Consider the following 21,422-nt stretch of genomic DNA (forward strand, 5'->3'; position numbering starts at 1 on the left):
CGCAGCTGTATAAGTAGGCGGCTCGACGGAGCTCCCGCGGCACTCCAGGCTTAACCAGAGCTAAACCACAGCCACTTCTTTTTAACTCTGTCTCACAAACGTCTTGCGCTGTTGTTTATGCGACCTCAGCTGGTGTCACCCAGTTGCTGTTCGAAGTTCACAGAAAAGCGCTGCTCGTGAGAGGGCAATGCAAAGCTGCCCCATTTATTCAGGAAGCCAGCTCGGTCGTCAACGAAAGTGCGAAGCAGGTCGAAGAGCGCTAAAAGTTACTGTGGATGTTCAGTCGAGCGCCGGACATTGCTGCTGTTAGTGTTGTGTATGTTCTAGTCTTGGCATCTCAACTATTCTTCGAGCTTGAAAGAGCAATGGTGCTGTACTGCTTTTGAAGCGCGTGTACCCGTCATGGAATCTTTAAGTCGATTGCCTGATTCCACATTAGACCGATAAAGGCTGGGGCGGTGCCGAGTGTATAGCAGTCGTATCCTTTTTTCCAGATCACTCCACCTTCAGTAATCACACTGATATCAAAATACGTTGATATGAAAACCGTTCAACGGCCATCTGGCCAACCGCAGACCCTGCCAGTGACTCTGTCAATACAGGTACTCCTTCCACACGTTCCACATTTCCGTCCCACGCATGCGCCTCTCGTACATATCACGAAGACGCCTCTCCTGTTCAGGCTTGAACAAGTTTCTCCAGTCCCCGACCTGACCTTTTCGAAAAAAGTTGCTCAGGGACACCAACGACTCACCGGAGTCCTTACCGCCAGCAGGACTGCCACATTTCACGTCGCCGTCAGCATTTCCGCATCCTGAATCATTTGAAGTGTCTTCTGCAGCTCCAGAACCTTGACCCCCAGGTGCATCTTTGCAGCTTTCTGCTGCGTTAGACTTACTATCGTGCATCACGTGGTGCACGTCACCAACAATCGAGACGCTGGACTTCAAGTTGGTGAAGGAGATGCGTTGCAGAACTTGGTCGAGGAGTCTCCTGTCTGCCCGCAGCATTGCCCAGACGGTCTGATCCACGAACTTGGCCAAAGCGAGTACGGTGCTCTCTGGGTCGCGCTTGAAGTTCTCGTAGTAAAAGAAGAACACGTTGGGGTCATTCCGGTGGGCGTACCAGGACAGGACGTGCTCGAAGTAGTGTCCGAATGGCATGTGGCCATCCATGTAGTCTTCGAAGAACTCATCGAACGTCGTGTCGGCGCGCATGCCGAGGTTGATGCGGTCCCCCATGCAGTGGTGGTAGAAGGAGACAGCGCTGTCGAATGGGTTTCGAACGATGACCACGTACTTGGCGTCGGGATGGTACGGCGAGGCGGTGAAAGTCAGGTGGTGCTTGATGATACGCGGCTCCGCCATGTCCTCGACAACTTTGCGGCCAACCTGCGAGAGGAGAGGACCAGGACAAACTGCTCCGCTTCACGAAGTCATCGTGCTCTCGCGACAGGCATGGACTTTTAGCTACTTACAGGAGGACAACCATGGTATGCAGAGATCAACTAGCAAGGGCAAACATTGGGGCTAGTCTGCCTACTAGGTCATGGTCGCACTATGCTTGTGACTGCCCGTGAAAGCAATGATTATTGCACTGCAAGTTAATTATTTAGTAAATTCATCCTCTGCGCTGCCAATTGTAACCTGCTGTTCCCCATCCATCCACCATCATATCAGGGTCCTGCTACACAGGAACGTGGCGTCACACTCACTAAAAATAATGGTAGAGAGATGGTAAGCAGGTGGTTTTTTGACACAAACAAAACGAACAAAAGAGGGGAAAGCCTCAGGATGCTTGCTAACGTTTCGACAAGACGAAGACGAGCCCTCTTGTCGAAACGTTGGCAAACCCACAGAGGCTCTTCCAAAAACCCTTGTTCACTTTGTGTGCGACATTAGAAATAGGTTTTTCAACGCCACCATCACATTGTCTTTCCACACAGGTACGTGGCGTCACGTCTCTGTTCATCTTTTTAATGTTAATGTACTATTAGTAAGCGAGGGTGCCAATGGGTGAATACCTCTTCGATTGGATTTTAGGACATACACTCGTCATATCGCATGATGGGCTGGTAGGTTTCACGCACAATAAATCAGATTATCTTAGATCATCTGCATGCTATCATTGGATGTTGAGTTGAGAACGGTGCGGCAATGACCGGCTGCGCGGTACCCGAAAACTGACGTACAATGCTACAAAGTTCATGCGTGTGTTGGTCGCTCACCAGTTCCAGGAAAGGCACGCACTTGGTCATTATGTCGGCGAACGAGGGCACCTCGTGAGTGCTCTCCTCTCCTTTCCCGTGTTTTAGGCTTAGCAGACACCACAGCGTGTATTGCGTCCATGTGGCTCCGGTCTTGGGGTACGTGGCCAGGAAGATGTCTCCCGGCCGAGCCTCGTACTTCAGCGCGTCTCTGACGACGTCCCGTCGGAAAGACTTCGGAGGCACCAGGACACCGTCGACGAGGTCCAGGAACAACGTGCGTTTTACCGGCCGGTCTTCGGGTCCCTGCGACATCCTGAAACCTAGGATAGGACTCGATGTTTAAGGTTCAGCCGTGGTACAAGCGAGCTGTATCTTCACAACCCCCACCTCCTCCTACGTACTTGCCTGTATAGTTATTTCTAAACAAGCTTCAGGCTGCTGTCAGATGAATAGACAGCTTTCTTTTCCCGGCAAGATTTCAATGACTCCTCCTATATAAATTTTCCACCATTTGTCCTTTCCTGCTGCAGCAAAATTTCTAAGCTATCCTGCCAACGAACTGAGTGAAGCTTTCGGCTTGGTCTTATCCTTCAGAGAGGGCTTATGCAGCTTCTTGGGTATGCGTTTTCATCTTTCCGGGTAAGACCTGCAACCACCTTCGTTAATGAGGCCACCTACTTGTGATGTGGCTACTTACACCTTAGAGTTAGGACCTGGCCTTTTGACGCATCTCCGTTACTCAGTTTCCAGCCAGACTTTACAACTGTTGTTGTTGTTTCTTTAGTAAGTTCTATATTCAGACAATTTCGTAACTTTTACACTATCCTGCTGAACGAAGCCCATACCTCAGGTGCGCGCTCGAACTACCAACTTATACAATCGCCTAGACCGCTACGAAAGCCAGTCAGAAACCGTCGGCATACACAGTTTAACTAGGAGCTATAGATGGAATGTAACAAGGGAGCCTGCAGCCAAAGAAGAGCCGTTCTTATATAGTCGAGTCGTAACCACCTCTGCGCCTGTCGTCTATTCCTCTCGGGACAAATTTTAAGAATTTGCTGCCTCCTGAAGGCTGCGCTCAAGTCAATGGGGTGGTCGTCGCAGGTTCCCACTGCGACCGAGTGCGCAGCGCGGAACGACGATAAGGTAGACAATATCCATACAACTCCGAGAAGCTCGTTAGCTCGGCTCAAAGATCAGAATCTCCGCATCCACTCGCCTGCTTGCGGTTTTCCTTTCACTTCTGGGAAAGGCTAGAGTTGCGCTTGGGTTGCTTTCTTTGGGCCTGAGACACTAAAGCGGTCCAAACGATTTCTCTCTTCCATACAAGAGAATGCGCTCAAACACACTCTTTATATGACAAACTTCACGCTGTTGCCCGGCACGTGGCAATCTCAAAGACGACAATGAGGGGCCGTGTTCGAGATTAGAAATCATTTCTAAAAACAGTAAGAGGTGAAGAGTGTTCACAAGTGTCAGTGCTTGGAAACAGGATGTCTCTGTATCAGCTCGGCATGAAGTGTTGCTCGTTCTCAGTGGGATGAACGTCTATACCTAAAATTAGCGAATGAGCATGCAGGATCGAAGATCATGAAACCTGATGTGAGAAAGCTGCGGTAGCCCTCGATGATTACGTTGATGATTTTACTGTAATGATCTTACTTTGATCAGAGAGAGAGAGAGAAACATTATTTAATCTCAATGTTAGGCGTCTATAGGATGTCCTGGGTCAAGGTCACCAAGGCAAACTGTCCCGTTAGCTGGCTTGGCTATAGCCAAGCCCGCCACGTTGGGGTAGAAGGGTATGGAAAATCAGGGCAGGGGGAGGGGCAGGCGAAAAGGGAACGTTCTAAATTAGCTTCGGGTTCGGTACAACTGAGGTAAGCGGGGTAGTGTCAGATATGGTAAAGAGAAGAACGAGCAGGTGTATGAGGAGTGCATTGAGGTGCATGCGTCGAAGGATCAGCAGCTGCACGGCGGTGAAGGATTTTTCCGGGACAGGAATTGTACGAAAAGTTTCTCTAATGTTGTCACAATGAAGATTTATTTATTGTTTGTAGTGGAGATTAGTGTCCCACGTGGGTCGATAAGGCCGGGGAATCCTAGGCGTCCGGTATTGAAGTTCGCGGTCGAGGCAATGCACCACCTCATGGTCTGGGATTCCAGCGTGACCAGGAATACACCTCAATGCTACAGTGAGGGGAGGTATAGTTTGATGAGAGCTTCTTATAGATAATCACGTAGTCGTGCAGAAATCCAACCCGCATGAATAGCGCGTATAGCCTGTATTGAATCAGAACATATATGGATATCCTGATGAGATAGGGCATGGTATGGAATGTCCTGAATACTGATGATTGTTGGGAGGGCCTCTAGAAGCGCTCTAGGAGGGGGGCGTAAGGACCAAGGGTCTGTGCCGCTACCCCGTTGCCACTCGGGATATACCTTAATCAGAGACTGCAGCGCTACCGGTGTGCATGGAAGGGCTTATGGGAAATAAGTGTACGCACTGGTAGCCGCTCCTTCGTTGAAGCCTGTCAAGCTGAGCCTAGCTAAACATACTCTCAACGACGAGTCGACGATAAACGTATTTGTATTTAAGAGTGTCTCCACGATCGTTTATCAGCAAGGCTCCGCTCACTACTGGCACTATACACTTTGCCATCGCGCCGCGGTGCCTTAGAGCTGCTTGGCTCGGTGTACTAGGAAAGACAAAAAGCCGTGCTATCAGAAAGTTGCCCGCTGTATTACAGGGCATAGCCTGCCTGCTCATGTGCTTAGCTTACCGCAACAGACCCGCCCGCGGGTGCGTCGGGCGACGAACTGCGCTGCTCCCAGGCTGCAAGCGCTGGTCGTCCTTAGGCTTAACTAGTGTTCCTATATTATGGTTAGGCTTAGAAAAAAAGAACAAGAAAAAATGCCTATGAGTGTTCCTATCCAGGGCGTTTCACCTAAGACTTCACACAATCTTAAAAAATAGGCTTCGTGAGTTAGAAGGGCGCTTTTTTCGGCATGGCGTTGTCAGCGGTGTAGTCTGCAGTGGAAGTTAGCAAAAAAAAAAGCGATTGGAGGATTGGTGGCTGAAAAGCAGAGATGTGACATAAGGTTAGAAGTGTAGGAAACCGCAGGTAAAGAAGATGGCGAATCTTAATGAGAATTGACAACACAGTTGAACAAAAATAAATAAAGAAAAGCTGAGCATGGTGGCAATTGCCACCACCCCGTTTCAAAGGGGGCGCTCCTATCCATCCATCCATCCATACAGAGGGCAAGACGCTTCTCTAGAACACGTTCTGGGCGTTTTTCGGGCTGAGCACGCGAATCCGAGCAATAACATTTGGTTAAAAATGGTCTGGATGTAACCATGTGCAGTTAAGCTCAGAGGATTTCATCGCCTTTTTTTGTCTTCCTGGTCGCAGTAACTTTGGGAGCTGCGGAACGCACAGTTCGTTCGTTCTAGGCATGTGTTTGATTGCCCTCTGTACATCAGAATACAGCTAAGGCGTGCTAACTAGCAGAGTGGTTGTCTCATATTGAATAGTTAATTTTTGAACGACTACTGTTAGGCTCTTTAATTATTGAGAGGCGTGTAGAACCCACCATAAGTAATATCCATGCAAGTTTTTAGAAAAACGCGGTTATTGTCGGCGTTGTAGCCCACCAAAATTTTGGCTATTTCAACGAGTTACGTTCACTGGAGAGGTCGCTTTGCCTGCAAGCTTCTCGAAAGCACATGTATTTCGGCGCGATCCAGCCAGAATTCGTTGTGCCACAGCGCCGATGGTAACTGCGTTTTCGAAATTCTAAAAACTGATATGAATATTACTCACGGCGGACTACACGCCTGTCAGTAATTAACGAGCCTAACTGTAATAGTTAAAAAGTTAGCTATTCAGTATTAGTCAGCCATCATGCTAGTCATCACATCTTAGTGTATTCTGATGTACTACGCCGCTGACAATAGTATTCCGACAAAAATCACTCTTCTAACTTAAAAAGCCCGTTTTTAAAAATTGTGTAAAGTCTCAGGTGAAACACCCTGTATAATGCTCTCTCAGCCTATGCAGCAACACTGCTGCACACTAATACCTCGGCACACTATAGAATTCAGTTCTCACGAGAATCAGCAAAGTGCTCTCAGTATATTAAAAAAAAACAAAACATGCAAAAGCCGTTCTCTCGCACTCTGCAGTGACAGGAAATCCGACGATTTTTTTTTCGCGCAAAATCTAAACTCAGCACATGAGGCGCGTAGGAAAGCAGCTGTGTAAGGGCATACAATGTCCTCTGATACAATGTAATGACGTGTCCAAGTGCCCACGGGGCCCAACTAGAACTGCATGCGCTGTTGTAGCGCGTCGTACTCAATTCTTCGCTTGGGCGCTGGGTGAAAAGAAACGGATAGCGGTCGCCAATAGCGTGGACGTCATTTTTGACAGCGATGGAGTAAAAGAAAGTGCATGCCATGATGTAACTGGTAACTGGATTCCCCTAAAACATTTGACGAACACAGTTCCCACTTCGAGTTATTGATCAATTCGCTCTCGCCCTACGATAAGCTTGCCGTCCCGGTTAGCTCAAGTGGTAGAGAGACTGCTCCGGTGAAGCGGTGGTCCCGGGTTCGAACCCCGGACCAGGACGAATTTTTCTATAACTACGAAGTTTCTGAGAAAGCCTTTGTAGCCGTATGGCTGCGCTCGGGTGGACGTCAATGAGTAATTACTCCCTTATTACAAATCTACTCCACCTTGAGGGATTCCCCTAAAACACTTGGTCAACTGGTCGAGCAGGGAGTTCAAATTTGGCGCCGTAATCGCTGCAGCGCGTTATCAACGAACGTTGCTTTTGCAACGCGCTTCCTGCGCGCCTAATGCGCTCAGTTCCTGTCATGTGCGAAAAAAAAAAAACGCCGGGTTTCCTTGCCCTACAAGAATGGGTTTGGTTTATGGCTCTTAACGTCACTAAGTGACTCGGGCTATGAGGGACGCCTTAGTGAAGGGCTCCAGGAATTTCGAGCCCCTGGGGTTCATCTACACCACAGAGTACACGGGCGTCTAGAATTTCGCCTCCATCCAAATTCGACCGCCGCGGCCATGACTGAACCCGCGTCTTTCGGGTCAGCAGCCGAACGCCATAACCACTGAGCCACCGCGGCGGCCCGCGCTGCAATTACAGATCGGCTTTTTCTTCGCTCCAAATTTAATATGACATCGCCTTGTACATGGCTTCGAACTCTCCTTAGACACTAACAACCACACTGCGCTAAGTTAGAAGTTAATTATTGTTTTTTTATTAATTCGTTACATAATTTTCATAAGTTTTAGCAACTGGCGTCTAACGCAAATGACAGTTCATTGCTGAAAATATTTTCTTTCTACTTCGAACTCGATTTTCCGTAATAGATTTTTATGCGTTTGCTGGAACACTCGGTATATGACGTTGGCGACAAATGTGACACGAAAAATAAATTATGTGGATACTTTTGGCTACTTTGAGTTCAGTTCTGTATAGCTCGATCCTGTTATTAGTCGCTCTGATTGTACGGGTAATGTTTCGTACCTACATGTAACAAAAAACATCATCTCCTCTAGTGCCCGTTCCCCGTCTTTCACCTAGTAACTCATGCAAAAGTGCTAACCCCCCCCCCCCCCCCCCCCCCCCTCTACATCGGCCCACCTTAGCAGTCAAGAGCCGGCGGAGTATCCTCAGTAAACCAGATAAGATCGGCTTGCAAGTGCTCTCTTGTACAGCTCTTTTGACTTCTGACCGTTTGTGTCAGCCGCGCATTCTTTACATATCCTCAACCGTACTGCCATTTCATGTTCCCCCTTCCAACTTCAAATTGATTGATTGATTGATTGATTGATTGATTGATTGATTGATTGATTGATTGATTGATTGATAACAGCAAACACATTGTCTCGAATATCGTTCGTCTGCAGTGTTCTAGACCATCTGCAGCCGAACCTCACATTTTTCTGGCCGAAGTTGGAGTACGCATGCTCAGTCTGGGACCCTCATCAATCTAACCTTTGGAACACCCTCGAATCAGTTCAGAATCGCGCAGCTAGATTTATTTTTTCGGACTACTCTTATCACACCAGCCTCACTGCACTTAAATCGGAGGCTAATCTTACTAATCTCGAGTCCGGACGTTGCATCTTTAGGCTCTGCCTCTTTCATAAATTTTATCATAGCCAACTTGATGTTTCAGCTATCTTGCCAGCTCATCGCTTATGAAGCCGTACCAACCATCCCAAAGCAGTCTACCCTCCCCCAGCACAGACTACAGCCCATCTGCGCTCATTCTTCGTGCAAACTGCTCGAGACTGGAACAGCCTGCCAATCGACTCCGTGCATCCCTCCGATCCACTGCACATCAAGGCTGCCATACAATCTCTCATTAGTGGAACATTCAGCCCATCCCTCATGTAATACCCCATTCCTGGGGCATTTGAGGTATTGATAATAAATAAATAAATAAAAACCCGCACGCGCATCAATCTCTCATTAGTGGAGAATTCAGCCCATCCCTCATGTAATACCCCATTCCTGGGGCATTTGAGGTATTGATAATAAATAAATAAATAAAAACCCGCACGCGCATCAATCTCTCATTAGTGGAGAATTCAGCCCATCCCTCATGTAATACCCCATTCCTGGGGCATTTGAGGTATTGATAATAAATAAATAAATAAATACCCGCTTGCGCACTGAAAAACATCGCCGCCAGGGTCGGCACACATCCCGAGGGATCAAAGCACGCACTGTCCTACGCAGTTGCTCAACATCATTTTTTCGAGGTCAAAGCTACGGCAGCAAAAAGAGAGGGCACATACTTGGGCTTCTTCGTCGAGAGCTAGGTCCTCTTTCACTCTCTTCTCCTTATCCTTGAACGACCTCTTCTCGGGTGGAACGAACTTTCGCACTGCACAGCGTGCTACGTCGTCCAGCGCGAAAATTTTTGGCGCGAAAATTGGCGCTGTAGAGGTAGTTATAGTAGTAGTGAGACGCGCGCTTCTGAACTCGTGTAGGGGCGCTTGTTTAGTTAGTCAGTGGCCAATCTGACGAGAGAGTGAGATGTCACAGCTGCTGCATGACGGCATGACAGCGACTGACCGTGTAGCAGGTGGTTCGCCAGCTTCAGCCTAACCAAGCAGGCGAGCGACGTCCCTCGTTTTTCCAGCACACCGGAGATTAGCTGTCAGAAGCGCTGTGAATGGGTATGTGGCGTCAGCTATCTTTCTCTCCAAGCAACGTTTTGCTCTCATAGAGCAGTTTATTTGTTCGCTAATAGATGGCGCCACATTCTGCAAAGTAAGAATTTTGTTTCAGGGTCTTGACGGTGCTTACTTAGAAACACATGACTTCTGGTCACCCAGGCGGTCGACATGCTCGGCCTGTAAATTGTGGCCGAATAAAGGCCTTGTACTACTACTACTGCTGTGCGGAGTGCCGTGACCGGTATACTGCCAAATTCAAGCACTCCGAGCGCCTTCTTACTAGTCGTCGTCGAAATTCCGGGATCGAGAGACCGTGATGATGACCGAAAACGGTTCCGTGGTGAACTATGAAGTGGACCCGGTCGTGGTGGATGGCTTGTTCTTCCTACCACTGAGCGATGCGAGGCTAGCGCGTGAGGCCCTGAGCTACGAACCCAGAGCCGGTGACGTCATCCTGGCCACTTTCCCGAAGAGCGGTACGACGTGGTGCCAGTACATACTCTGGGGCATCCACAACCTGCATCGGGTCCAAGATGGCGCCATGCCAAATGTGCAAGATATGCTCAAGGAGCACTTTCCATACATCGACCTGGTAAGCTATACTTCTCTTCTGACAACCACATGCGCATCGAGCCGCCGCGGTGGCTCAGTGGTTATGGTGCTCGGCTACTGACCCGAAAGACGCGGATTCGATCCCGGCAGCGGCGGTCCAATTTCGATGGAGGCGAAATTCTAGAGGCCCGTTTACTGTGCGATGTCAGTGCTCGTTAAAGAACCCCAGGTGGTCGAAATTTCCGGGCCCCTTCACTACGGCGTCTCTCATAGCCTGAGTCGCTTTGGGATGTTAAACCCCATAAACCATGCGCATCGTTTCTCGTTACTCGGCTGACACTAGGCAAAATTACTTTTAAAAGACATATAAAAGACACTGCTAGATATTTTCACAGCAAAGTAAAATACATTGCAATTTACACACCCCGATGGCGAATACATTATAGCTTCGCCCCGCCGCGGTGGCTCAGTGGTTATGGTGTTCGGCTGCGGACCCGAAAGACGCGGGTTCGATCCCGGCCGCGGTGGTACAATTTCGATGGAGGAGAAATTCTAGAGGCCCGTGTACTGTGCGATGTCAGTGCACGTTAAAGAACCCCAGGTGGTCGAAAATGCCGGAGCCCTTCACTACGGCGTCTCTCATAGCCTGAGTCGCTTTGGGACGTTAAACCCCATAAACCATGCGCATCGTTTCTCGTTACTCGGCTCACACTGGGCAAAATTACTTTTAAAAGACACTGCTAGATATTTTCACAGCAAAGTAAAATACATTGCAATTTACACACCCGATGGCGAATACATTATAGCTTCGCCCCGCCGCGGTGGCTCAGTGGTTATGGTGCTCGGCTGCTGACCCGAAAGACGCGGATTCGATCCCGGCAGCGGCGGTCCAATTTCGATGGAGGCGAAATTCTAGCGGCCCGTTTACTGTGCGATGTCAGTGCTCGTTAAAGAACCCCAGGTGGTCGAAATTTCCGGGCCCCTTCACTACGGCGTCTCTCATAGCCTGAGTCGCTTTGGGATGTTAAACCCCATAAACCATGCGCATCGTTTCTCGTTACTCGGCTGACACTAGGCAAAATTACTTTTAAAAGACATATAAAAGACACTGCTAGATATTTTCACAGCAAAGTAAAATACATTGCAATTTACACACCCGATGGCGAATACATTATAGCTTCGCCCCGCCGCGGTGGCTCAGTGGTTATGGTGCTCGGCTGCTGACCCGAAAGACGCGGGTTCAATCCCGGCCGCGGCGGTCGAATTTCGATGGAGGAGAAATTCTAGAGGCCCGTGTACTGTGCGATGTCAGTGCACGTTAAAGAACCCCAGGTGGTCGAAATTTCCGGAGCCCTCCACTACGGCGTCTCTCATAGCCTTAGTTGCTTTAGAACGTTGAACCCCATAAACCATGCGCATCGTTTCTCGTTACTCGGCTCACACTGGGCAAAATTACTTTTAAAAGACACTGCTAGATATTTTCACAGCAAAGTAAAATACATTGCAATTTACACACCCTGATGGCGAATACATTACAGCTTCTTTGTAAAAAAAACAAAAAAAAAAAACTCAGAGTCCATTTAAGCTCCGAAATAAGGGTGTGACGCGATAGCGTATAGTGGGTTAGACTTTCTATTCTGGGCAGTTTGACAAATTTGAACGCATTTTTCATTTTTGTTCAATTGCTTCAATTAATTAATTGATCAATCACGCACTCTAAATTTTCTTAACTAGCATCATCAAGCATTGGCTTTTTGTTCTCATCATTTTGATACCTTTCAACCCCAATTTTTTCATTTTTCATTTATTCATTAATCAATTAATTACAGTGATTTCATTAACTCGTCATCGCCTATCAAACACCAATCAATCAATCGCTATAACCACAAATTATCACGATACTCATGATACGATTTTTTTTTTACGCAGCCCCGGTTATTTCCTGCACACGGTGCCGACTACTACTACGCCGACGGCTTTTATATCGAACGAGCTGCATACATACGCTATCGCGTAGCATAATCTAGGTCACTTGAAATTGCTCTTTAGCGCACGTAATCATTTATAGACCTTTTATTCAGGACATAAATATTACCCCCCAGAAAAGCCTGTTGCAGCTCAAAAGCCATTTGTGACTGAACTTATAGACTGAAGCGCCCCATGTTTCTTTTTTTTTCCTTGATGTGGTGGAAAATTTTATCAATCATAGTGAAGGCTGCAGATTCGGTGCATATTAAACAAAAGTCGCTACATAAATAACGAGTAGTTGTTGGAAAACATAATCGTACTGTAAGCTATCGGAATCGAGAAAAAGTTCAACGATATAGACGCCATTATGTTATCAGCACGCTGCCAAGTTCTATGCGCTGCAGACGCAGACAACGACGGCGGGAAACGAGCTGAGAAAAGCGAACGCTTTAAAATAAAAGAAATGCTCCCCCTTTCACTGTCAGTGTGCGAAGAAGCGACAGGGACTGGTATGTGGCATTCGTATGGTGTTGGAGCTTTGACACAATGTTTCAGTGAAACTTTTAAGGAAAGTATATGCAGCGCAAAAAACACGGACAGCAGAGAAGACACAAGCAACAGGACTGGCGCTGAACTAACGACTGAAATTTTATTGAAAAACGGCAGAGCTTTAAATGCAAAACAGGCCATCACATGTCCACGAAGATAATGAAAAACCAGCATGAAAACCACTGGAACGGTTATCACAGAGAGCGTGAACTACACACAGCCCGAAAATCACGGGAAGGCATGTGCAGCTACTTAAAAAAAAAAAAAAACGCTTTGTGCTTTTAGGTTTCTCTTCGCTGGGTGCTTTGTTTTCTCGTACTGTTTTCTCTCACTTCCTTGTCACTGCTTTTACTACAAAAAAACGCCTTTGTGCTTTTAGGTTTCTCTTCGCTGGGTGCTTTGTTTTCTCGTACTGTTTTCTCTCACTTCCTTGTCACTGCTTTTACTACGTTTTTTATTTATTTTTACTTGAATTGTTGCCGGGGGGGGGGGGGGGGTCTCCTGGGGTGTTCTTTCGTTGTTTTGCTTTCACGCGTTTGACTCTGCGTTTGCTACGCTTAATGACTTCCGAGTCTCAGCCTTTGATACGATATGACTTCCTGTTCTTTTGTTTTTCATGATTCATCCGTATTTTTTTTTTCTTTTTCAAGTAGCTGCACATGCCTTCCCGTGATTTTCGGGCTGTGTGTTGTTCACGCTCTCTGTGATAACCGTTCGAGTGGTTTTGATGCTGGTTTTCCAATCTTATGGCGATTCATTATCTTCTTGGACATGTGATGGCTTATTTGCATTCAAAGCTCTGCCGTTTTTCTATAAAATCTTAGTCGTTCGTTCAGCGCCAGTCCTGTTGTTTGACGCAAGTCAGGAGGGCTTGGGCAGCGTTACCGCACTGACCAGTATTGTAATTGGAGCACACTGGACGAGCAGTCTGTACCACATTCGCTGGTCAAATGTGTTGTATGTCAAAAGAAAAGATTTCGCTAGACTAATCATTCTTTTCATTGAGTTTCCTAACCTTCATAAGCGGGCTAACCTAACACACATGGCTCGATACGAGATAGTAACGTGGCGGTGAGCCGTAACATGAAAAAAATTGCGAGGACCGTTTGGCGACTAAAGTGAGGCGAAAGTCGAGGACACTATGCCGTGACGACTTCGCGTGAATGTGACGTCACACCGTTCCCGTGGCTATATCGATACCGATATTATGCATCTTTCGGGGATCTTAAGTGTTAATTACGCTTAATTACTCGTTTTTCCATCTAATTGACACAAATTCAACGTTTCTCCGACCATTCCGTGACAATTTTCACTATGCCGTGACGACTTCCGGTGGACGTGACGTCACACCGTTCCCGTGGCTCTATCGACGTCCGCCGTATTTCGACGAAATTTTGACATTCTTGCCTATAATTAATTAACTAATTAATCCACAGTTCTAGGTTCGTTTTTTCCTCCTCTATCTGAAGCAACCATTGATTTTCTTCTATTATTTATAGTTCCCGAGTTAAGCGCGTGTGGCACGCTTTGTTTACGGACGACAGTGAGAGCCATTATAGGCTTTCGCCTTAAAACTGCATTGATAGGATGATGATTTAATAGAATAGACGTGGGGCATACAGCGAGCGCTTCGATCCTCCTAAACTTCTGTCGGGCAACAATACGATAGCCACATCTACTCAAAGCTAGCACTAGCATTTTACTTCGTAAATGCCCTCCATCCACCGTGTTGGTTCGGTGGTTATGCCTTTCAGCTGCAAGCCGGTGGCCTAGAAACTTCTGAAAAGAAGTGCGCCGCTAGCACCGCAAATTCTCGAGAAATCACTTCTCAAGCAGCCAAGTTACTGCAACCTTTTGCGGTTACTATGTGATTATGGCCTTCGGTTACTTAGCCCAAGGTCCCAGGATCGAATCCCTGACGCGGCCGTTACATTGCGATAGATGCGAAGCTTAAAATACATCCTCGTGCATTGTGATGTCAGTGTACGTCAAATAACTTAAGGTGACCTGCAGTTAATCCGTAGCCCTACATTATGGCATCCCTCATAACCTGTGTGTCTCTCCTGGACACTAACCCCACGTACAATTACCAGCTATATCACTGAAATAGTAAACGAATTGCTGTAATTTCATCATAACAATGTCATTACACTGCCTTTTGGGGTGTAAAGCTCTTCATGTGCAGTTGTGAATCCAACTTTTATGGGGTTATTCGCCGTAGCCCCTCGGTTTACGGGGAAATGATCTCGCCACTGCTGTTTCCGATGTTACGGACGCGTTACGCATTTTGCAACAGCTTTTCAAAAGCATCTGTGTTTCTTCCGGTGCGAGCCGTAATTGCCGTCTGCCATTGCGCCAGAAACGGAGGCGTCGTTGTCTGATAAGCGGCAGGCACGCCGATAACGCTGAGTCCGCTTTTTAGGTCAGCATATGGCGCGCAGAAGGCAGCGGCAGTAGTAACGGCAGCTCCGTCGACGACAGGGGCTTCAAACCTGCAGCGACTGGCCGCATTTGTTTTTCCAGTCCCGGACTACTTGCTGGCAGGTCTCGGCTTCCGCTCGGACAGGAAAAGCGTCATGGTCACATGACCTACTTGCCATAGGCTGCTTTCGAACACGGCGCCAGAGTCGGGCTCCCCCTCGGTTACCGTACAAGGACGCTGTCATCTGCTAGCACACGATGCAAGCCACGGCCACTACGACGCCGAAGCAACGCCGTGCGCTCGATCATGATACTGAGTCGATTTAAAGACTGTACTGTCAGCTTAGCGTAGGTGCATTACAGAACTCAGCTTCGGAGGTATGCTCGCCGCTACTGCTTGCGGCGAAGTTCGCACAAAGTAGCCCAACTCGTTGCGGAAAGGCGGATAGACGAAAGCCTCCGCAAAAATGTTGACAACAAGCTCTATAGCTGCTCCAGTATACGAGTGGTTCACCTGCGATGCTTTCGGGTAAGCGTACAGACAGCATGTGGCAAAACAAGCGAACAAGAACCTCTTGACGACACGAGCAAACAATACGCGCTCGCAGCTCCGAACGCGCGTCCGTGTGCGGTGGATTTCAAGAAAATAAACGAAGATGCAAGAACAAAAAGTCTTGCGATGGCTCAGAGAGGAGCTACGGAGGTCATGTGAAGATTTAACGCATGATATCGACCTCCAGGGACACGAAAAGCACTCAAAATGCACACGGAGTCTAACTCAATATGGCTGCCAGCGCGGCGCGCAGCTGTCGTCTGCTGCCTTCTCAGCAGCCCGCGGACTGCCATAGGCTAAAAACGAACGCGTTGCTATGGCGATGCAGGCAGGTGGGCGGAGCTTTCGGGCTGCCCGAGAAAAACAAATACCGGACTCGAGTCCGCAAGTAGTCCCGGACAGTCCGGGACTGAAAAACAAATGCGCCCACTGATTCTCAGGCGTCCAGCTTTCTCTCAGGGAATCAACTTATGCGCATGCGTCTATACCAACAGTTGCTTATCTCGGTCGGCTTAGATAAATGTACAAAGCAACCGAGATATCACAGTGTAGGTTATTTCCCGCACTGTACAGTTTGGAAACTGCCATTGAGGGGAAAAAGAGAAAATTTGGAAAATGTCAATAAAAAATCAAAAGTCTTGACGTCATCGCAGTTTGCTTGCCAGTACGGTCGGCGGTGGCGACACCTATATTTCATTGTTTTAGCCTTTTGCAGTCGAACCACGTTATAACGAAACTGTTTATAACGAAATAATGGATATAATGAAGGAATGATTATTCCCTTTGGAAGCTCGATCAACGCGGGCTATAACGAAATTACGGCCATAGCGAATTAATCGCCGGGTCTTTTCAACTCCATTATAACAAGGTTCAACTGTTTTTGCTTTTTCAAGCTCCATTTTCAGTTATAGTAGCCTAATTGTCGTAAGAAACCGGTACTCTAACGACAGAGTCCAAATTAAATTTGTCCTCACTGCCCCTTTAAACTGCCGAAGCTGCACGCTTGCTGAGAGGGACGCCGTAGTGGAGGGCTCCGGATTTGTTTAGACCACTTGGGGTTCATTGACGTGCGCTGACATGCCGTGTGGATCAGCGGGGAAAGGCTCTGGAAGCATCTTTGTCCCGCACAGTCCGCTTTACTCTGCCGGTGATGACGCAGCTCGGCACCTCGTCCACCGTGGCCGAGCGGCCCCCTCCTCGCTTCATCAAGACGCACCTGCCGGCCGATGTCCTGCACCGACCGGGAAGCGCGGCCAAGTTCGTGGTGTGCCTGCGCAACCCGTTCGACGTGGCCGTCTCCTTCTTCCACATGCGCTACGGCAGGCGCCATCTAACGGGCCTGCCGTCGGACTACGGCTTCGGCCACTTCCTGGACGAGTTCCTCAGCGGAGGACTGGTGGGCGGGGAGCCCTTCCAGCAAGCGCGCTCCTGGTACGAGCGGAGCAGGGAGCACGACAACGTGCTCCTCGTCTACTACGAGGAGCTCAAGACGCAGCCCAGAGAGGTGAGGGGCTTCTGCGGGGGTAGTACCTCTGCCAGACTTACACTAACCTCTAGGATGTCGCACAGGGTAGGTATCTTGTGGAATCACGCGAATACCCTGGGCGATCTCAAGCAATCTCGCGCTATCACGGAAGGTGAGGGCTTATGCAAGTCTAGCCCTCCTGGCACTGTTTCGGGAACCTTAAGGATGATGTGCAAGACACTGTGAAGAAAACCATTCATTTTAAATTCTTTACGCAGGTAAAATCGGGTAGGCAAAACACGAAAAGATGGAAGGTGTGACACCCCTTTAAATCTTAATGGTCCCTTTTCTCCTGGAGTTTTACCTGCGCAAAGAGCAGGTGTATTTGGCTCGGTTATCCAACGCGCACTCAACAGCCATCTTGCGAGAATACTGAACACGGCAACCGAAGTCAACAATCTAAAAAGGTTTGGTTTGGTTTGGTTTATGGGGTTTAACGTCCCAAAGCGACTAAGGCTATGAGAGACGCCGTAGTGGAGGCCTTCGGAAATTTCGACCACCTGGGGTTCTTTTACGTGCACTGACATCGCACAGTACACGGGCCTCTAGAATTTCTCCTCCAAAGAAATTCAATCTAAAAAGTGCCGTGCGCGTAATAACACTTGGCACTAAAAAAATGTTACGTGGTTCAGTAAGTAATGACATCCATTTTTTTTTCTCAAAATTGGATGGGCTTGATTGCACCATATCTTTCCGAAGTCTTTAGCTCTCTGTTTGAATACCCGAAATTTCGGACAATTTCGCGGGAATTACCAACAGGGGTGTCAAGTTGTCCACCGAGTTGTTTGATTGAGACCAGTCGATCACTTCGAATAAGAGTCCACACGGTGGTAAAGTTGCAGGCGTCACAGCTGTATGCTGCCGGCCGTCGCGCGGCAGATCATATTTCTTTGTCCTTAGTCCGATGGTTACAGACCCTTCGCCCACCGACTCACCGTGCATTTTTCCCACTTCCTAGTCTCCGCAGACATTTTTTAAGCGCTGTGAATATTTGCGATGGTTTCATTTTTCCGCAAAAAGAAATATCACAGCTCTCTGTGTGGATCGTACCTTAGTTTAACCGCCATTTTGAAAGCTGATTACAGAGCTGCCATCTGTTGGAAATTATTACAAATTCTCGAGATCACGCAGAACGATTTAAAGGGTGTCTCATAGGAAATTTCGAGTTTAGGATTAAAATTGGCTGAGAAAAAAAGGTGCATTATTTATTGAATGCCCTTTAGACTTGCATGGTGTAATCAAAGGGAAATTTTGGATTGCCTGCTTGCTCGTTCGGAAATCTTTAGATGTTTGTTTTCATGGGGACCCGGAAATCATTAAAACTGCTGTTCTTGCGCACAAAGGCTCTCCCCTGGCCTCCAACGATTTTTCGCTGCCAAAGTCATTTACCCAACGAAAGAGTGTCTGAGCTGGTGTACAGCTTTCGACGATGGGGGTGCATCTAGACGAGGTGTTAGGCTGATCTGAACCCCTCCCCTCTTTACGCTTCCTGGGCTAGATTGGAGAAACTTTTATATTGTGCGCAAGGTCATCTTAAAAGATAGGTAGACTTTTCCAATTAAAACCACACTATTCGGAAAGGGACATAGCAGTACTTTAAGCCAAAACGTATAGGCCCATGTCGCATAAAAACTGGTGTCGGCGTTGCCGTTAGCGTGAAGAAAAAATCCGGACTGGTCGGAAAAGTGATTGTTACAAGAGGCTCCCATAGGTGGCACCAGCCACACCAGCGGCACAACGGAACCCCCCCGACCCGCGGGTTGCAAGTCAAACACGGTACCGCTAGGCTACGCAAGCACATTTGTACCGCTTGGTTAAAGTGGGACTTTATATACAGGGTATTTCACGTAACTTGAACCAAGGATTTAAAAAAAGCGGTAAACAGCAGCCCGCTGAGACCAACGATACATTGTTTGCCATCATGTGGCGCCCCTCAGAATATTTTTTTCATTGCGCTTAAATAGTTGATTAACTAAGATGAATTATGAAAATTTTCAAATATTCATTTTAGTGCCAAGACCGTTAAATTAGGTTGTGAAGCAGGTTTATAAACAACCAATACAGTTTATTGTAGCATCGTATCTCCAACGGGGTCCTTTTTTCCGGCATCTAAAGAAAGCCCGCGAAATATGAAAAAATACCACGTGACTAGGCTCGTGCGATACCAAATTGCAGCGCTCTCAACGGCGCTTCGAGCAAGCGGAGCGTGCCCGCTTACCGTGGCGAAATGAACGGCCGCCGCGCCGCTGCGGAAAGTACTGATAGCACTGTCAAGCCGCTGCTAAGAGCGGCGGCCGTTCACTGGCATTGCAGGAGGCAATTACGAACACAGCTGCTGAATGAGTTGTACATGGCTCCATATCGCTGAGATCGAGTAATAAAGTGTGTACTCATTTAATTAAACTAGGTATTTAGTACTTATTCATATATTCTTTATTTTGTACTGTCCTTGTCGTGTTGAGCTCGGTGCAGTCCGTCTGAAAACAGATGACGACGAGAACGCCTCTGTGTGAATGAGGGAACGAAAAAAAGCTCCAAGGTTTTCCGCGCTTGCTCCCCTCCCCCCATTACTTCACGAGGGCAGGATTCTGATTTGCGCTTTACCCACCGTGGAAGACATCACCTGCTGGACTGCAGGAGAGCTAATTGCCTACAGCACTCACTTTGGAGGCTATCCAAACATTTCATTGAGCCGTGGTGAACGCGAGCTTTTGTAGCGAGAGCTACACTACTATAGCTGGGACGCATTTCGCCGTGAGCTTCCGAATGACCTTGAAACGACCTTGAGATAAGTCGTGGCTAGTATTGCTAGGCACATATCCCTAACCATGTGTGGACCACCTTTCAACTTTGACCTTGACCTTCGATCGTGACCTTTGACATTGACATTTGACCTTGAACTTTGGGATTAAATTCTGACCTTGCAAGTTGCTGGCAGAGGCAGTAAGAAAGCCGTGTGGTAATCACGTTGTGTTACGTGACTCAATTCACAGTTGTGACGTCAGGTATGTAGTGCATATAACCAGAGCTGTGCGCATGACTTAGACGCTGTGGAGGAAAGAAAGCGCGCTGACTTATAGCGCGGTCGAAGGAGAGCGCACATCTTCGAACATTGCGGTAAGCCTCTTGTGACCATCCGACAGACATCGCTCATCGTGAACTACTTTACTGACCATCGATCAGTCTTTGTCTCCATCAAGCCAATCAATGAAAACGAATAAGCGTCTGGGAAGTGGTGAGGAGAATTAAGAAACAATAAAATATGTGCCAAAGATAAACCTTATTGATTTAGCAAAACGTTCAGTTGGGCGAGTTGGTAGATATTCATGATGTGAACAGCCTTTGATTGTCTCTTCATATAAGAAGGTTTCAGTGAGTAAACCTTTTAGTTGCGAGTCAGCGATCGTCCTGTGTCCCTTCTTTTTCTTGTCCCTTGTAGTTCGCGCTGTTCACATCATGAAAACCTTATTGAATCATGCTTATGTAGCTTTCGCTACGTGAATTTCAGGTTCGGAAGAGTTGAACCGCTGCCTAACTTTTTAGGTTATGGCATACTGCGTCGAAGCCGATGGCGACACCTTTTATCAATGACAATGGCCTAGATGCATAGCTTATCGAAAGTACAGAGGGCAAAACACATGTCTTGAACGACCGAACTGTTTGTTCCGCAGCTCCCAAAGGCGCCGCGACCAGGAAAGCAACAAATTATGATTAAATCCTATGAGTTTAGCTGCACCTGCTTACACCCATATAATTTCTAACCAAATGTTAACGCTAGATATCCCGTGTTTAGCCTGAAACGCGCTCAGAACGTGTTCTAGGCAATCGTTTTGCCCTCTGTACATAAGACACATTTGTTTCCTTACCCCGGCGTTTCGCTCCGTGCGACTTCCAACCGCAGGTTGCGCTGAAGCTCGCCCAGTTCCTGAATTCGGAGGCCGCCTCGAGACTGTCCGCGGATGCTGACCTCCTGGACCGCCTCCTGGAACAGACGTCGCTGAAAAGGCTCCGGGAAATGACCGACGTGGAGAATTTCGCCGAGGGCGACTTCTCGCGCCAGCACCCGACCGCCGCGCTGTTCCGCAAGGGAATCATCGGAGACTGGAGGTCCGTCTTCACCGAAGACCAGGAGCGCCGCTTCAGAGACGCTTACGATCGCGCCCTCGGCGGCACAGACATGCACGCCTTCTGGACTGAATACGTAGAGCCACGGTCTGGCTAGTACGCAAACTGGTCTCATGCTATCGAGAGGACAGGACTTAGCGGGCAGCCCTGGGGCCCTCGCTGTGGCCCGGAGGACAGTACAAGTGAGAAACTTGGAGCCTTCGTTGCGTTGTGGGTATCAGTGGCAGCCTTAGCGCCCTGGTTGGGGTCTATGGACAGCGCTAGGGCAAAATTTAGCCTTCGTTATGGCTCGGCGGA

At 48.0% G+C, this 21,422-nt stretch overlaps 2 protein-coding genes across 4 annotated transcripts; one reads left to right on the top strand and one right to left on the bottom strand.

Moving 5' to 3' along the window:
• Window positions 1-222: 222 nt before the first annotated feature.
• Window positions 223-9,392, bottom strand: LOC149332510 (sulfotransferase 1C2-like). Of its 3 annotated transcripts, none has more exons than XM_089555794.1 (3): window positions 9,329-9,392; window positions 2,228-2,522; window positions 223-1,391 (listed from the first exon to the last, which is right to left on the bottom strand). In XM_089555794.1, exons 2-3 carry the CDS (start codon window positions 2,519-2,521, stop codon window positions 594-596), a joined length of 1,092 nt encoding a protein of 363 aa, XP_089411920.1. In that variant the 5' UTR covers window position 2,522; window positions 9,329-9,392; the 3' UTR covers window positions 223-593. The 3 variants fall into 3 exon arrangements, with proteins under 3 accessions (XP_089411920.1, XP_089411919.1, XP_089411918.1); XM_089555793.1 differs by having other exon boundaries at window positions 9,049-9,384; XM_089555792.1 differs by having other exon boundaries at window positions 2,228-2,529; window positions 9,049-9,384.
• Window positions 9,393-9,588: 196 nt separating this feature from the next.
• Window positions 9,589-21,224, top strand: LOC149332511 (sulfotransferase 1B1-like). The gene is made up of 3 exons (XM_089558116.1): window positions 9,589-10,024; window positions 16,635-16,979; window positions 20,902-21,224. Exons 1-3 carry the CDS (start codon window positions 9,749-9,751, stop codon window positions 21,220-21,222), a joined length of 942 nt encoding a protein of 313 aa, XP_089414242.1. The 5' UTR covers window positions 9,589-9,748; the 3' UTR covers window positions 21,223-21,224.
• Window positions 21,225-21,422: the final 198 nt, after the last annotated feature.

The sequence above is a fragment of the Amblyomma mixtum genome, chromosome 8 (genome assembly GCF_055824585.1).
Source record: "Amblyomma mixtum isolate Tamu chromosome 8, ASM5582458v1, whole genome shotgun sequence".
Taxonomy (NCBI): domain Eukaryota; kingdom Metazoa; phylum Arthropoda; class Arachnida; order Ixodida; family Ixodidae; genus Amblyomma; species Amblyomma mixtum.

Coding starts and splice junctions, on each gene's coding strand:
- LOC149332510 (XM_089555794.1), bottom strand. CDS start 2,521: ATGTCGCAGGGACCCGAAGACCGGCCGGTAAAACGCACGTTGTTCCTG. Junction 1,392..2,227: donor GCGTGCCTTTCCTGGAACTG/GTGAGCGACCAA, acceptor CTCCTCTCGCAG/GTTGGCCGCAAAGTTGTCGA.
- LOC149332511 (XM_089558116.1), top strand. CDS start 9,749: ATGATGACCGAAAACGGTTCCGTGGTGAACTATGAAGTGGACCCGGTC. Junction 10,025..16,634: donor ACTTTCCATACATCGACCTG/GTAAGCTATACT, acceptor GTGATGACGCAG/CTCGGCACCTCGTCCACCGT. Junction 16,980..20,901: donor TCAAGACGCAGCCCAGAGAG/GTGAGGGGCTTC, acceptor TTCCAACCGCAG/GTTGCGCTGAAGCTCGCCCA.